Source organism: Mixophyes fleayi, chromosome 3, assembly GCF_038048845.1.
Source record: "Mixophyes fleayi isolate aMixFle1 chromosome 3, aMixFle1.hap1, whole genome shotgun sequence".
In the NCBI taxonomy this organism is placed as follows: Eukaryota; Metazoa; Chordata; class Amphibia; order Anura; family Limnodynastidae; genus Mixophyes; species Mixophyes fleayi.
This window is the reverse complement of record NC_134404.1, coordinates 284,041,402-284,058,373: the sequence shown is the minus strand read 5'-3', so window position 1 is coordinate 284,058,373 and position 16,972 is coordinate 284,041,402. Positions and strand designations below refer to the sequence as shown.

At 37.1% G+C, this 16,972-nt stretch overlaps 1 protein-coding gene across 5 annotated transcripts in view; it reads left to right on the top strand.

The window, feature by feature from the left end:
- MAP4K3 (mitogen-activated protein kinase kinase kinase kinase 3) overlaps window positions 1-16,972 on the top strand; it is a 207,305-nt gene that overhangs the window by 50,097 nt on the left and 140,236 nt on the right. For all 5 annotated transcript variants that reach the window (XM_075203721.1, XM_075203720.1, XM_075203719.1 and 2 more), the window contains exon 2: window positions 4,160-4,217. In XM_075203721.1, coding sequence (XP_075059822.1) covers window positions 4,160-4,217 — 58 coding nt within the window. The remainder of the gene's footprint in view (window positions 1-4,159; window positions 4,218-16,972) is intronic.

Genomic DNA, 16,972 nt, shown 5'->3' with positions numbered 1-16,972 from the left:
CCTGTTAAGAGGACTCTGGTATATAGGAGTCCGTGGTCACTTTACATTTATGACTCCTTGAAAAAGTCTTATTTATAAGACGAAACGTGTCGGAGATTGTGGTATTTGACTCCTGTGAACACTACTTGGATGCTCGGGGTATCGCCAGCTGGAACCCTTTCTACATCTATGAGTGTGCAGAGGACAGATAAGCTTGTTTTAATCTTTTTCATGTACGGGCATTTATTTTACTAAGTCGCAGTGCGATTTATGAGGCTGCTGTTAAATTTGTGATTTTTTAGAGAACCATTGGTACTCAGTTTTTATGGTATCACACTATTGTGGCATTATTTGAGTTTGCAGACACTTGTCTATCCTGTTCACGGTTTGAAGGATCACTTGGTATCCGGGATCGTTGTGAGTTCCAGTGTCCCTATTTGGTGCCATCAGAGGGACTTTCCTATATCATTTTGGCTTAAATGATTTAAACTTGTGGTACGGGAATTACTTATCTGTGGAGTTTTTTTCACTATGGATCACTTGTAATGCACTATGTGTGGCGCCCCCTGTCTTTTGTGTTTTTTATATATATACATATATATATATTTATATAGGATCTTATGTGCTCCAGAGACAGTCGATTCTCTCATCCCTGCCCTAGCCGCCTTACCCTTACCACCACCTTAGTATGTTTTAGAGTTGGGCGAACTCCGAACTTCGGGGATCCGAGTTCCGAGCCGGGTCGGCTCGGTACTCTAGTGCCTATTCGGATTCCAAAATGAGGCAAAACATCATTGTGACGTCGTCTGATCTCGCGAGTTTTAGAATGAATAAATAGCTGCCTCCACGGCGATATAGTAGCGCTATTTGAGAGAGGGACAGAGAAGGGTTAGGTCGCAGGAATAGAGCAGCGCTCGTTGCCATGTATTCCCTGTAGAATTACCTGACATATCCAAGAAACAGGTGGAGCACTCCTTGTGATGTTTCCTAGATGTGCTAGGAACTGCCGTGTGTTTGAGTCATTGCTCTATCGCTTACCATCCAGTCAAATCTCTGCAGTATTTGGCTGAAAGGGTATGAAAAGCATATTGTGACCTGTGAGATGGTAAAAATTGAATGGAAATCACTGCAATTTAGGTATTAGTTTGTACCTACATTATTATTAACCTAATACTTAAATTATGTGATTTTAGCCCAAAAAAATGGAATTTTGTAAAAAATGGCTAAACAAAATCAAAACCTGATGGTAATCCAGATGCAAAACCAAAACACGGGGGGCAGTGATCATCTCTAGTATATTTGCACAGCTCTGTATTTGAGAAAATATGCTTATAGCTTTGTGTTTATTGTTCTGTCTGCTTTCCACTATGCATCCCCTTGTCCCCCCTTCTTTTTTTCTGTATCCTTCCCCATACCTTAAAACCGTTATTAAAAACTGTTAATGTCAAAAAAGAAAAATGCTAGAGTATGCTGAAGCTATATAAATAAATGTTAGCAATAATAGCATGCAGTGGTGGTTATGAGCATTACACTTTTCACTGATGAGCTATAAAATTGTAGTATACAGCATGTGTATGTATGCATACATATTGTGGATATTCTTCCATTGTTTTGCGATTAGGATTTTGCTTCCTTGTTCTAAACAAAGTGTGGTCTTGTGCAAGTAGACTTGTTACCCAAGCCTTATTCATCATAAACATTTCATGAGTACTTAGCTGACCACTTCTTGCTGTGGTTTGTCTTTTATGTCAGTTATTACAAAGTGTGTTGCAACTTTTTTTTGTTATTTGTCACTTGGATACTTTGTAAAGAGGCTAACGGCAGAGAATGTTCACAGAAAAACAGTGCACTGCTGCAACTTTATATTAATCATATTTTAGAAACATATTTTAAACTCCCATATTGTAGCAAGAGATTATGTGTATATGTTTTATGTAGCAGAGATGGGCTTTTTGTCTTTTGCTATCAACCTTGGAAAAGACTCCTTGTGTAATCCAATGGGGTTACTGACAGCAACAAAGTCACACGTCTCCCCAATCAAAATCGTATCTCAAATAGCTCTAGGTCTCATAAATTATTGAAAATTATTGATATATTTGTACGTCTTTTATATGTAGTACATCTTCACAGGGAAAGATACACTATTGTGACATTCACAAATGTAGGGTTAAACTTATGAATATTTTCAGAATATAAATACAATCATTTTAGCAGCCTCAAGCAATTTTTGGTGTTTTGTTTTTGACATTTCTCAAAACTGATAGGTTTATATAGACCTTAACAGATCAAACGGTTTACATGTTGTCTTGTAAGTCAGATTGGTTCCCAGTGCAGATCACTGCATGGTCAACATGTTCCTTGATTGCATTGGGAAGCTAGAGTCACGCTCTTCATTTCTGCTTCCAAATGTTTCTCATGATAAGGTTTGTGTATTTAGTTTAAAATCTTGCTTGTTTAATGAATCCATATTCATAAAAAGTGTCATCTAATGTAGTCCGTGATTGATCTCTCTAAACCTGAGGGCCACAGAAATGCCTTTAATGACCAGGCCTTGCACTTAGATTACTATTAATGTTCTAAAACATGTTTAGGCAAATCTTGACTCTTTTATTCTCCTATCGGACTGCATGGCCAACAAGCATTCTGGAAAATGTCATCAAGGATGGGAGAAGAGCACGTGTCATATCCTTGTTCTATTAGATGTTATGTACAGAAACATGCATTATACAAGTCATTCCTGCAATTAATTAAATGAAGGCACATTATGTGTATAAATAGAATCTGGCTCGTTAGAGATTGAACGCCTTAGTATGACATTAACAGAACAGACAGTTTTGTCATAGCATATCAACTAAGGTCAGTTAAGATGCTTAACGCATTACATTCATTTCACTGCACAGTGTTTACTTGCAGGCAAAAGGCTCCTTTCAAAGGTTGGCAATGGGGCTAAAGCAGCAACAATAATACAATTGTATACATGTCTAATAATTTTCACATATTTTATGACATAATGTATATTTTTAAGTTAACAATGGAGGTATTTTTAAAAGCGTGTGGATATGTAATGGAAGGCCTGGATTTGTGCCAACACTACAGTGCCAGGTATGCAGCAACAGGCTGCTCCTTAAATTCCTAAAAATGTATCTGATCCTATATAACTATGCAAAAAATATTCTGTAACTCTTATCAGTTCTGTTTCTTTTTATTTGTAAACTATTCTAGAAAATTGTCAGTATCTGATTGGTGGCTGTGGGCTACAGCACTCTGAGTTTGTGGGTAATATAAAATTTTTCATAAATGTCCCCATTATAGAATGATATATTGTTTTGCGAGTTTATACGACAGAGCACATTAAGTTGTGTGTGGGAGGAATGCAAGGATCTCATATGTTTATCTTCATCTCTTATCCTCATCCACTAATCAGCAGTGATGCGAGCTGATCTACATCTACTGTTATGGATTTATGTATGTGCTCTGCAAGTTGTTTCTCCGCAAAGGCAAAAATATTGGCTGCCTTTTATAAAATGCATTTTCCTTATTTCTACCTGTGAAAAACTATTTAACTTTTATTTTCACCACCTGAAGCAATACTAACTCTATAGTAAAATGAAATTCAGCACTGTTTGATGATCCTTGAATTAGTATTTCTTACAGTTGGTTGGAGTGGGACCGATGAGCCTTATTCCAACATATACTATGTGAGAGACTTACTCATACACAAAACTGTGATGCCCTTTTATTTTATAATATATTGTATCCTTTACTGTCCTCTTAATAAGCAGAGAGAAAAATAAAAAAAATGTCTTCAATCCTCATTACATAAGACCTGTAGATAAAAAAAAAAAACGTAGCATAAGAGTTTCAAACCAATCTCCAACTTTGAGCAGTGGAAACCGCACATTGTAAACAAGATAATATTGGTTTTTAAAACTACACGAAGAAACAGTTGGCTTTGGAAACAAGCCTGTTTTGGAGAGAGCGGGTATTCAACCAAGATAGATTACAGAAAAAAAAATCCGTCAAGCAAATGTGGTGGCCTGTGGAATGTTTAGCATTAGTAAAATTTCAATTCTGTCTCGAACATTGTACATTTTCATGGTCACCTCATTACAATTTCATTGTCATTTTGTTTACATAGTTTAGTACAAATATTAAGTGTTATTTGCTTTGTGTTTTACAGGCTCGGAATGTCAACACTGGAGAACTGGCGGCAATTAAGGTTATTAAACTGGAACCAGGTAAGCCGCTTATGATTTCCTTTACTTTCATGTGTATAGTGAAGTTTTTGATAGGGGATGGACGTATATGGAAGTTGGGCAGCTGTGCATGAGGTGGAAAAGCGGTAAGAATACACACAGTAAGTGCAAGAGTAAAATTGGCTTTGCAAACGTTTTCTCGTGAATAATTGTGTACACACATTTGTAGATTGGATTAGTATAGTAGGTCAAGGAAAGATGTTCATAGCTGTGAATTGTGCTTTGGAATGTATGCTCTTGTTTTCGGTGTATATCCCAGGTTGTGGCTTTTGTGATGAATGCTGAACCCCTGAAGTCAGGTTTTGTAAACTACTACTGTACACCAATGAGCTACAGCATTAAAATCACTAACAAGTGAAGTGAATAACATTGATTATATCATTACAATGGCACATGTGAATGGAGTGGGATATATTATGCAGTAAGTGAACAGTCAGTTTTTGAAGTTGATGTTTTGGAAGCAGGAAAAATGAACAAGTATAAGAATCTGAGCGACTTTGATATTGTGATGGTTAGACGGCTGTGTCAGATCATCTCCAAAACAGCAGGTCTTGTGGGGTGTTTCTGGTATGCAGTGGTTATTACCTACCAAAAGTGGTCTAAGGAAGGACAACCGGTGAACCGGTAACAGGGTCATGGACACTCAAGGCTTATTGATGCGCGTGGGGCACGAAGGCTAGCCTCTCTGGTCCAATCCCACAGAAGAGCTACTGTAGCATAAATTGCTGAAAAAGTTAATGTTGGCTATGATAGAATTGTGCCAGAACACACAGTGCATTGCAGCTTACTGTGTATAGGGCTGCATAGCTGCAGACCAGTTAGACTGCCCCTGCTGACTCCTTTCCACTGCAGATAGCGCCTACAATGGGCACGTGAGCGCTAGAACTGGACCATGGAGCAATGGAAGTAAGTGGCCTTGTCTGATGAATGTTTTCTTTTACATCATGCCGGGTTGCATGGTGCGTCACTTAACAGAGGAGGAGATTGCACCAGGATGCATTATGGGAAGAAGGCAAGCCAGCAGAGGCAGTGGGATGCTCTGGTCAATGTGAATGTTACTTTCACAAGTACCAACTACCTAAACATTGTTGTACATTGTACACCCCTTCATGATGGCAGTGGCCTCTTTCAGCAGGATAATGCGTTTGAGGAACATGACAAAGAGTTCAAGGTGTTGACTTGGCCTCCAAATTCCTTAGATCTCATTCAGATTGATCATCTGTGGGATGTGCTGGGAGAACAAGTCCCAGCCATGGAGACCCCCACCTCACTACTTACAGGATTCAAAGGATCTGCTGCTAACGTCTTGGTGCTAGATACCACAGGACACCTTCAGAGGTCTTGTGGAGTCCAAGCCTCAACAGGTCAAAGCTGTTCTGGCGGCTCCTACACACTATTAGGCAAGTGGTTAATGTAGTGGCTGATTGGTGTATAGTTGACATATTGAGCACGGTTTTGTACAATTTTGCTTCCTATAAAGTTCTCTAAACAGAATGCTCTATGTCCCTGATCATAGTACATTTTTAACACAGTGATAACCTTTTTTTTTCCACTTTTGTTCCTGCTAACAATTAGATCTGTTGTTACAATGCTTTTCCCCACACAAGTACTTGTTTGTAATAACAGGGTAGTCTTACCCAGTCCTAACAAGTCTTACATTGGTTATGCATGCATAAGTTAGTTGTGTGATACTTAAAAGCAGTAGTTGTATGATCATGCAGGGCCAGCTCACAACCGACACGGAAAGATACACTATAATGTGATTGGCATCCTTGCATATAATGCAGCCTACATTGGGGATATATAGTATGACCTGGTATTGACACTAAACTCTTTAGGGATTTTTGTTTGCTATTTATATCGTGCATAAATTCTTATTAATTATGCAAATATTTATAGGGTTCTATTGCTAATCTAATATAGCATCCATGTGCAGCACATGGAGGGGCATATTATTATAATAGCCTTTATTTTAGCATGTGTGGTACTTTTGTTTTGTTTTTTTAATTCAAACTAAGTAATTGCTCTAAAACGTTTAATATACTGACAAATAACTTTATATTAGTGAAAAGTACTCTTTAAACAGTGGAATTGGTCCTGGTAGTCATTAGCCGTTTGAACCGATACATACTTTTGATAAATTGATTCCAGCTTCAATATGAAAATATGATTGTTCGCCAGTCACTGCTAAAGGCCACGAAATAGCTTTGTAGCCAGATTTGCACTTAGTTGCTATCGCCTTTCACAGAGCTGTGTTCTTACCATGCTTTGTGATAATTGTATCTGGACACGCTCATATAATCTTACTAAAAGAATAAAGATACTTTGCTCTAGGTGTCTTTGATGTTTCTCTTCTATTGCTTTTGAAGTTTTAGCTATGGTCTCAGTTTACCTGTGAATCTGTATGTCACGAATGCCCAGCATGTCCCAGATACAGCAATCTGAACAACTGGCAGTGATTGGCGTCACCTTTGTCACTTAGCAATCAATATACCTTTTCTGCGACCATGAAGGATTTATTATGATGTCCTTACGTTCACCAAAACCACTTATTAATGTTTCAGACTTAAATCACATACACATGTAGCATGAGCCTCCCTGGACTTCGTAACTTCACAAAGAATCACGGGGCAAATGCTAGATTAAATGTATTTTAATCCGAAGAATGTTTCCAAGGCTTAGTTACAAAAAAGTTAATGACAAGACATACAATAAATTGCACAAATAAGTTCCAGAAATAAAGTAGGAGCTAAAACCTACTAGTTGAGACTTGGTGTGTGAGGGAACACAGTTGAGAAATATTAGACATTTCAGTCTTGATAGACCCCCTCATGAAAATGCACACTTTATTGTCTAAGGCAGAAGATTTGAAACCTTTTTCCACATAGCTCTCACTCCCCACCTTTGAAGTTTAGCTGTCGATAAGGACAGATTGATCTCCCAAATGGCACAGGGCTTTCGGAGTGCCCTAGGGATGTCCTGAGATCGAGAATGTTCACAGGACCAGAGTTCTCACCTCTGCTCATTCTGCTTGGCTACATGGTTTACAATTTTGGGGCTTCAAACTCTTCAGAGATGCCTACCTTTCCCTGGCCTGGCTAATTTCAACAGATTGACACTTGCAGTTTATACTCATGTCATTTAGCAAAGCACACGTTGAGATTACATTACAAGGTTACATACAATATACATTGTCATACATCAATTCAACAGAAAATAACAATCAGTTATTAGATATATGACATAATCGTTACACTGTACCAAGTTGTATTCTTGACAGATGGCTAAAACAATATATCTTTAATGTTATTAATATAACTTGCTCTGTAGTTTCTTCCCCTTTGCACAGTCCGTTACACAACTGTTTGGAAAATGGTTAATAGAAGAAAAACATAGCTTTGTTGACACCATCCTTGCAGTATGCTGTCTTCTGTATGCATAACATGCAGCATTATTTGCTTATCGTATGGTGAAATACAATCGCTCATATTGTCCTTTTTTTAAGCTGTCTTTCCTTCCTCCTTATGTTGCCTTTCCTAAGTGATACTTGCAGCTGTGACGTGATTATTAACACATTGTGTTACAAACTAAAGCATCCACAACCTTACATCATGTACTTGCTTTGTGCTGTTTTTTGTTAATTATTACTTGTAGATTAAGCATGCGTGCAAAAATGAAAATGAGGAAAGAGATATGTGAGAGAAAATAGAGCCTGTGACAGATGGAAGGTGGAGTCAGATATTTATGGATTGTATAGCAGATTCCTGCTATATCTTTGCTCTATCCTATGAATGGAATGTTGTTACAGGATATGACCCAAGAAGACTAAATTTCCTCTTATAAATATAGGCACAAAAATGCAGCTTTTTGAAAATGGTGTCAGTTTGTTATCTCTCTGTTTATCTGTCTCATATTTCTCTCCTATCTGTCTCATTGCTATTCATTTCCTATCTATCTCTATGTATTTTTACATATAGAGCTGGAATAATTAAAATAAATAGCATCATATTCTCAGGCTTGGGTATTAGCTAATGTAATGCTATGGTGTTCCTTCCCCAATATGTACCCCCTTTTCCCCCTCCCCCTTTTTGTATTATATTTCTGTACCCTGTACTTCTTGTTTTTGCAAAAATTCAAATAAACTTATCCAGTTAAAAAACAAACCTAAAATAAAGTAGCATCCTACAGTGTGTCACGAACACGCTCCCAGCTGCCGTGACTTTGAGGTGATTGCTATATGAGGTCACAGGATTCCAGATCGCAGTCTCTCTCTACCTATCACACAGGTTATAGACCTACTGATTCGCCCCCACACAGCGCGCTCTCACCCCCACACACTTTAGGTTTGCCACCACCTATTGAATACGGGCAATAGGACCCCAATATACTGTCCTACACTGGTACACAAGGCTTCTAGCTATCCACAGACTAGCAAGACCCACTCCAGCAAGCAAAGGTTTAACTCTTCACACCTCCAGACTGTTGCACAGATGTAAATGCAAGCACACACTAAGCTTGTTAATCAAATGTATCGACTAATCACACACGGGCATTCAAAGGGTTAACTTGGTCAAGCGATTTCTTCTTAACAGGAATCAAGGATGCCACCTATTAAATTTATAGATTTAATATACAAATCTAGAGGGCACTCAAATATAAAAAACTATTAATAAACAATTGAAATAACATACACAAGCAAAGCAGTTTGAAATAAAAAGGATTAGATTCAGAGTATAACTTACATCGAAGTGGTATATTCTGAGCCAAGGGAAATTGGCTTGAAGATGAACAACTTATCAATGAATGATTGATTTCCCAACAGACTGACAATTTGCTCCTTCCCAACACAGATTTTTTTAAGCAAAATGAAATGAAAATGTCTTCACAGGGGCAGTGTTAATGCTAATAGGGGGGCAGGGATGTCCCCTGGGTGTCACTATAGTTTGCTCACAAATGTTCCCAACGTTTTGACCTTTGGGCAATTCTTCACAGATATTTCCCAGAGACATAACTACCCCTTCAATAAACCGGTCATAATCTCCTGCACATTTGAATACCAAACATAATGGAATTATGATATGTGATTATAGCTGGATACCGCCAGTACCTGTCATTCACAAACCTGGTGTGATATCTGCTCAGTATGGAGTAGCACCCAGATTTCCCAAAATTTGATCTATGAAGACATTTCCTTTGAAGCTCATATTTCTATATACCTGTATAGGCCTTCAAATGATGCCTTTGACTGCAAGGATGTCCAGCTGTGACCGGCTCCACAAAGTCTATTCAGGTGTCCAAAAACTAACTTGTAACAGGATATAGCTCACAGCTGAAGCTGCTACAGGTGACACTGCTATCTTCTAACACTGTGGGCCACCGAATACACAGAATCTCTGGCTTCACATTTTACTTTTTAGTAGCTCAACTTATCAATGGATTCAATTGATATACCATATTTACACTGCAATTATGATGTAGGCCTTATTCCCCACAATTATGTGATGGGTTAACCCTTATAAATGACTGTAAGTTCTCTATGTTAACGACAGAGCGCTTGCCACTGTGGAGATAATATGCTATATTGCATTGTATGTGAGTGTGGCACGACTGAATAGAACCAGCATGCCACGTGCATCATGGGAAAAATGTTGTCAATTGTGTTGTTGTTAGTTCCCCCCAGCTCTTCATGTATAAGCTTACAATGCCTTTAACCACATAATATGGTGTAAAAAAAAGCATAATATATCGGTCTGGGGAGTGTATTCTTTATATTTATAGCATCACTTGAAGGTGTACATCACTGTTGATAATTCTGTGGGAGTTTGCAGCTGCTGAATGTATAAAACATCTGCTTTCCGCTACTCCCTTCCATTGGTTATTCCTTCCCTTCTCCGTTTATGTTATTCCTACTTTTCCTCACAGTAGCTAAGAAAGGGAGGAGAGGATCTAGCTGTAAAGCAGTGCACTGAGCATTTGGCAGGACACACAAGTTGTTATCCCAGTGCCAGTAGTATGGGGTTGTTTTAAAGGAGTCCCATCATTAAAATTGTGTATATAATATCAATGTTTAAATGTATGTTGAAGGTAAAATTTAGCATCAGTCCTCATTTTGACTGTTTTATTACTGTAATATATATTATTCTGTGCACACATCTATACATACATACATACATACATACATACACATGCGAGACCTTCAGTAGTAAATACAGCAGTTTTTTTAAGCTTTCGCTAGCTAAGTAGCTTTGACTTTTCCTGGTTGTTATTGGGTTTTTATTTGTTTTCTGATTTTTCTTTTTGTTTTTAAAGTATCTTTGAAAAGTTGAGTAAACAACTTGGAGCTACCACTACATTTTTACAGTGCTGCAGAGCAACAGGTTACCGTGATATCACATTGATGGAGTTTCCTATAGCCAGGAAACCTAGAAGCTGTTCAAATCTCTTTTACAAAGATAGTACATTTACACTCGCAGCCATTGCATGTCAATAGAACGTAGTGAAAGTTTGTAATATAAGACACGTATTCAAATAATATAAACAATGCTTTACATAGTAGTGTCCCATTAACCCAATTCACGCACAAGAATGTAACTGCACATTCAACTGTGCTGTGCCAAATCCCACCAGGCGGTAAGGTATGTCTTGGTGAAATCTTGATCACCCTTACACAGCGCAGCCCTCTTCTCTCAGCCCCTTGGTCTGGTTCATGAGCTTACACGTCACTGTTATTGCATGTAAACAAATATATTGTATTAAAAATAACAAAATCAGTAAAATATGTAAAGGAAAAAAAAGTATATACCATATTACCCAATATGGTGACTGCATGCATTTATCATTTGTTGAGCAGGTCTCGGTGAACAGATATCAAAGTATAAGCCAATCAGAAATATGGAGATGTTCTGCATGCATTTTTTTTTAAAGTTTCCTTCGTGAGAAAAACCCATCTCCATGGTTAGCAACAATATCCACTGGACACTTTGCTACTTAGCACGTTTTGCTCTATTTGGATACACTGAAATCCTCTGTCATGACGTGATTGTTGTAACTTGTTAAAATGTATTTTTTGTTATATAGTAATTATTTTGCATTATAAATTTTGAATTGAAATAAATATTAAATACGTAATCTACCCAAAACTTACAATTGAGCTTTTGCTGGAGTACACTACATCATGATAAATTACTTCATTAAGTTGAAGCATTCAAACTAATCTGGAGGGTTTCACCAGTCATCTGTCACTCTAGCTTACTTATTTCAAACAGGCAGCGATAAACTTCCCATTCACGCAATTGTTAAGTATCTGGGGAAGGACATAGACAACACTACTTTTCTGGTGGACCTATTCCAAACACAGAACGCAGAGCAACACTGGACTGTCTGAAACTTTACGGGACTCTCCAAGACACTGAAGAACTGCTCTCCAGTTAAATACCGTAGATGTTTGTCTTTTAGTGAATTCCACCCAACAATTACATTCTTTTAATTTGTGAAGTCTAGATAATGGTATCCAATATAAGGATTAAGAGGATCAATAAATAAGTTGCCAGGTTAAATGTATCCAATGGAGCTCCTATTCTGTTGTAAATGGTTTCCAATATATTTATCTAGCTGATCCTTATCGTATCGTTCTTCTCTGCAGACGGCCGTTCTCCCGTTTCTAGCACGAGCTGACATAGTTGTCGACTTTTGCACAAGTGTTGTTTGTTCAGTGAGGACAAGAAATGACCACAGCAGAGCTGTAACTTAAAATTATAGCGCGAGAAACAAAAATGCCACCCTCCCTAGCCCTTAATTTTAACCAAATGAACCGAAGATATTCATAAATTGCGCCCCCCTTCAGCGTTGCGCTCTGTTAGGTCGCCCCTAACGCACAGCCCTAGTTACGGCCCTGGACCACAGGATCTATATGCAATGAGCAATATGAAAGAAAGGGAAATATTAGCCATATAGTGACATTTCGCAACTTTTAGATCTTACTAGAGAAATAAATCATACAGATGGATCAGTTCCATCAAAACATCTAGAACGTATTACAGGATTTCCTGTCCTTCAGCTTAAATGCTTTACAAATGTTGTTTTAGTTTCTGTTAAGTGCTAATTAAAAGACTGTATACAAAGGTACATTAGATGCACATCTGATAGCAAGATTTGACACTAAGAGCCGGAATGATGATGGACGCGAATGGGGAAGAATATAAACTTCTTTAATTTAACTTTTTAGAAGGTAAGCAGTATGTGACTTTCAATGCAATATAGAGGATTATATTATAGTATCACCTCTGCACTAATTACAAGAGGCAGGTTATTATCCTACTAAGTGCATGGTAGCCCAATGGTTAGCATAGCTGCCTGACAGCACTGGGATCATGGCTTTGATTCTCACCAGGCCCCATCTGTGTGGAGTTTGTATGTTCTTCCTGTGTATGCCTGGGTTTCCTCCTAGGGACTGATGTGACATAGTATAGCAGCTGAACACTCCCAAGATCAATTCATTGGTGCTAGGGGGAAGTTTTAGCATTGCTTCCTATTGTAATTGTGACATGATTATATATGTGATCTTTATTTTGCAGTGTCCTTGCAGACTTCAATATCCCAGCAGAACAACTAGAGCTCTCGGGGTTAGATTTATGGAACATAGACGCAATATTCTATAGTCTATCTAAACATTTTTGTGGAGCTGCACACACTAATCTTACAGTCCCTATTATGGAACACAAGTCCACCTTATAGGGAGGTTTTGGCAACTGTGTGAAAGATGCATCTTTTGGATTTTTAAATTGCAAACATTGCAACCTGTAGAGTTAAATTATTCTTAGAAATTTAATTTTGGGCAACTTTAGGTAATACCTTTTCAATGTAATTCCCTATAGATAATATTGGGTTGCTCTTCTCTTCAGTGAACTCTTTGTATTACACTTTGTTTATTTGCCTGTAAAATACTCTTGTGGCTCATTGGGCTGACCAGGGTCATTATAAATTGAGTTTGACTCCTTCCTATTATAAGTTGGAGTGCAGGCGTATAAATATACTTATGGTCCATGTTAAAACATATATCCTTTACACTTATTTTTTTATATGTTTGATTCTTATCCTAATTGAAATTTAGTTTAAGTGCAATATGCTAATGTGTTCTCTATATCATCTTGTTTTATATGGTTTTGGTATATGTATAGAGTTTTTAGCTGCTCTCCAAGACCTATTTTGCAATATTATCCTTATTGTTATATGATCTATTTGCTTATTTTTATTTGACTTTATTTTTTAGTGTTATTGCTATTTTCATTAATAATATTGTTACTTTATAATGTTATTAAATTATGCTCCTAGTTATTTTGTAAATATTGTGTACTATTATTTGAATTTGTATTCTTCATAAACTTCTCTAACTAATTACTCAGATGATCCCTTTTGATTGGCAGCTCCTAAATTGTAGAGAATATTTATTTCTGCTGAGTGCTTTGTTTTATTATCTTTGAAATAGTCACAGTTTGTAATGAAACGCGTCATTTCGGAGGAAAGTACTTTAGCGGAGCTGAATATTGAACTTTTTTTCCCCAAATGTCTTTGCTGAAATTTACTATTAGAACAGCACATTTTGTCTACGAAGGAGATAAATGAGACTGCAGGGAATGCAACATTTGTACACCTGTTGCAGAACCCAGTAATTGATCACTGAACTGCTTTTTAAGGAACCACATGACATTGTGGCTCCATTATACACTTTGGGGGATGAGCTAACCCTAAAGAACCCCCTGTAACATCTCTGCGTCAGAGCTGCATCCCTGCTGACAGGACGTAATGAGTGGAGAGGAAGGAGAAATATAAGATAGTGGGGAGTTTATCTGTTTACTTTTAACAGCTGATTATTAAACTCGGTTTAAGCAGGATACTGCTGCTCTACTATTCATCTAGAGGGAACAAGCCATCCCTAGAGAGCCTCCTATCTTACAGCGGTGGAGCTGTATTTCTATCGAAAGGACGGAATTAGTGGGGAGAGCGAGATGAGCTCCTCCTCTATATTTATTATTACCTATCGTTCACTACTCCTATTATCGAGGACTTGATGGAAATCGGATCCATTCAGCAGTGAGTTATAATAATTTACTGGTTTAATTTACTATATATATATATATATATATATAGGCGCGAGTCCACCGGAGCCACTCTGACTTCCGACTGCAGAGTCATGACGTCACTTCCGCCATACGGCGATATGTCGCTTCCGCCCTTATGAAGCCAGCTCCAAGGGATGTTTCTTACACACATCCGCCCACAACACACGGGCAACAGTAAAACATAATAAAACTTAAAAACAATTTACATTCCTAAATATTACAATTTTCAAATAGTGGAGAAGGTAAGCTAAACATTAGACAAAACTACATTATTTAACATATAATCCAAAAGACCATTCTCCACATATCTCCTCATGAGGTATAAGACACACATATCATATACTTCAAAGTATATCATTGTAAATCAGAATTCCATATTATAGGAACATATATAGAAAATATGCTTCAAACATGACAAAAAAATAGAAAATATGGAGAGAAAATATAAGGGGAGAGAGAATATAAAGAAATATCGTTAGATCACATTATATGAACGGAGCTATTTCAAAAGCCTCATTGAGGCCTAAAGGTGCTAAAGTTTTCAATTTATATATCCAGTACATTTCCCTACAAGCCAATGTCTTGGCAAGATCCCCCCCCCCCCCCAAAACCTAAATGGACACATTCTATTGCTTCAAACTTCAGGGTACTCGGGTCTCCACCATGAAATCTAGAAAAATGCCTGGAAACTGCATGAGCATCAGATTTATTCTTAATTGCTCTTATGTGCTCTTGAATGCGTAATTTTAGCATCCTTTTAGTTTTTCCTATATACTTTAAATGACAGGAGCATTCCAGAATATAAATAACCGATGTAGTTTGACAGTTACTCGTCCCTTTAATCTTAAATACATTTAGATTGCTAGAGTCAGAAAAGATTTTATTAGAGGGGTCCACCCATTTGCAAACATTGCATTTCATACACTTTAGGAAACCATCCCTTAATTTTGATATGAAAGTTTCTTTATTCTTGTTGTTATTTTGTAGCATACTGGGTGCCAACAGTTTTTTAAGATCCTTTGTCTTCCTGAAGACAATATCCGGTTTATCTGGTAATATTGAGTTCAGGATGGGATCCATCTTAATAATACTCCAGTATTTATTAATAGTATGTCTTATTTTTTTGTTTTCAATTTTAAATTCAGTGATAAAGGGAATTCTTTCTTTTCTAGAGTTCTCCTTAATTTTATAAACCAACATGTCCTCCCTTTTCCTTAATTTAGTTTTTGTTAAAGCACTTTCCAACAGATCTTCGGGATATCCCCGTTCTCTATATCTTTCAGTATATATTTGTAGTTGAGAATCACAAGTATCCTGATTCGAACAGTTCTTTTTTATCCTACTAAACTGAGAAAATGGAATGTTCTGTTTCCATTTATCTAAGTGGCAGCTGTCATAATGCAGATAACTGTTGCTATCAACCTCCTTAATGAAGGTACTAGTTTCAATACAGCCATTCTTATTTTCCAACATTAGATCTAGAAATTCTATACGGATCTCATCAGTTTTTGAAGTAAATGTTAGGTTGTATTCATTCACCCCAATATATAGAAAGAAATCCTGAAAGGATTCCTCCGTACCATCCCAAATTATAAAGATATCATCAATATATCATTTATAAAAAATGATATTATTTTTATAAGGGTTATTAGAATAAATCGGAGTATGCTCCCATTTTCCCATAAAAAGATTGGCCAAGCTAGGGGCAAACACGTGCCCATGGCTGTGCCACAGATCTGGATATAAAAGGCCTCTAAAAACTTAAAGTAATTATGTGACAGAATGAATTTGACAAGGTTACATATAAATTTACCATGGGCCACAGTAATGCTCTCATCTTGTTCTAAGAAATATTTAATAGCTTCCACTCCTTTCTCATGGCTAATAGATGTGTATAAAGCTTGGACATCAATGGTGGCCCATCTGTACCCATCCTTCCATTCAAAGGATTCAAGTAGTTGTAATAATGAAGTTGTATCCTTTAGATAAGCTGGTAAAGTGGTAACATATTTTTTCAAAAATATATGTACATATTGGGAGATAGAACTGGTCAGGAAATCAATTCCCGCTATAATGGGCATCCCCGGGGGTTTCACCAGGGATTTATGTAACTTAGGGAGATAATAGAAAATCGGGATGATAGGATTTTCCCGTAATAGATATTGAAACTCATCCCTATTTATAATACCATTAGCCAAGGCTTCATTAAGTATCATTCGTAATTCATCAACAAATGATCCTGTAGGATCTGATTTAAGTATTTGATATGAATCTAAATCTCCCAATAATCTATTGGCTTCAGCAATATAATCATTTTTATCAAGGACCACAATACCCCCCCCCCCTCCTTGTCGGCTTGTTTAATGACAATCTTGTCATTGTCTACTAGAGACTTTAAAGCCACCTTTTCCTGAGAGGACAAATTGCTCTTAAACTTAATTCTAGGTCTATTTTTATCAATAAGATCTTCCTTCACCAACTGATAAAATACTTCAATATTACTTCCTTTCTATTCCAATGGATAAAACTTAGATTGTAGTTTTAAACCTGATTTAGATTTTTCAAATACAATATTCTGATCAAGATTTTCAGTTTCTTTCTTTTGGAAATGGCGTTTTA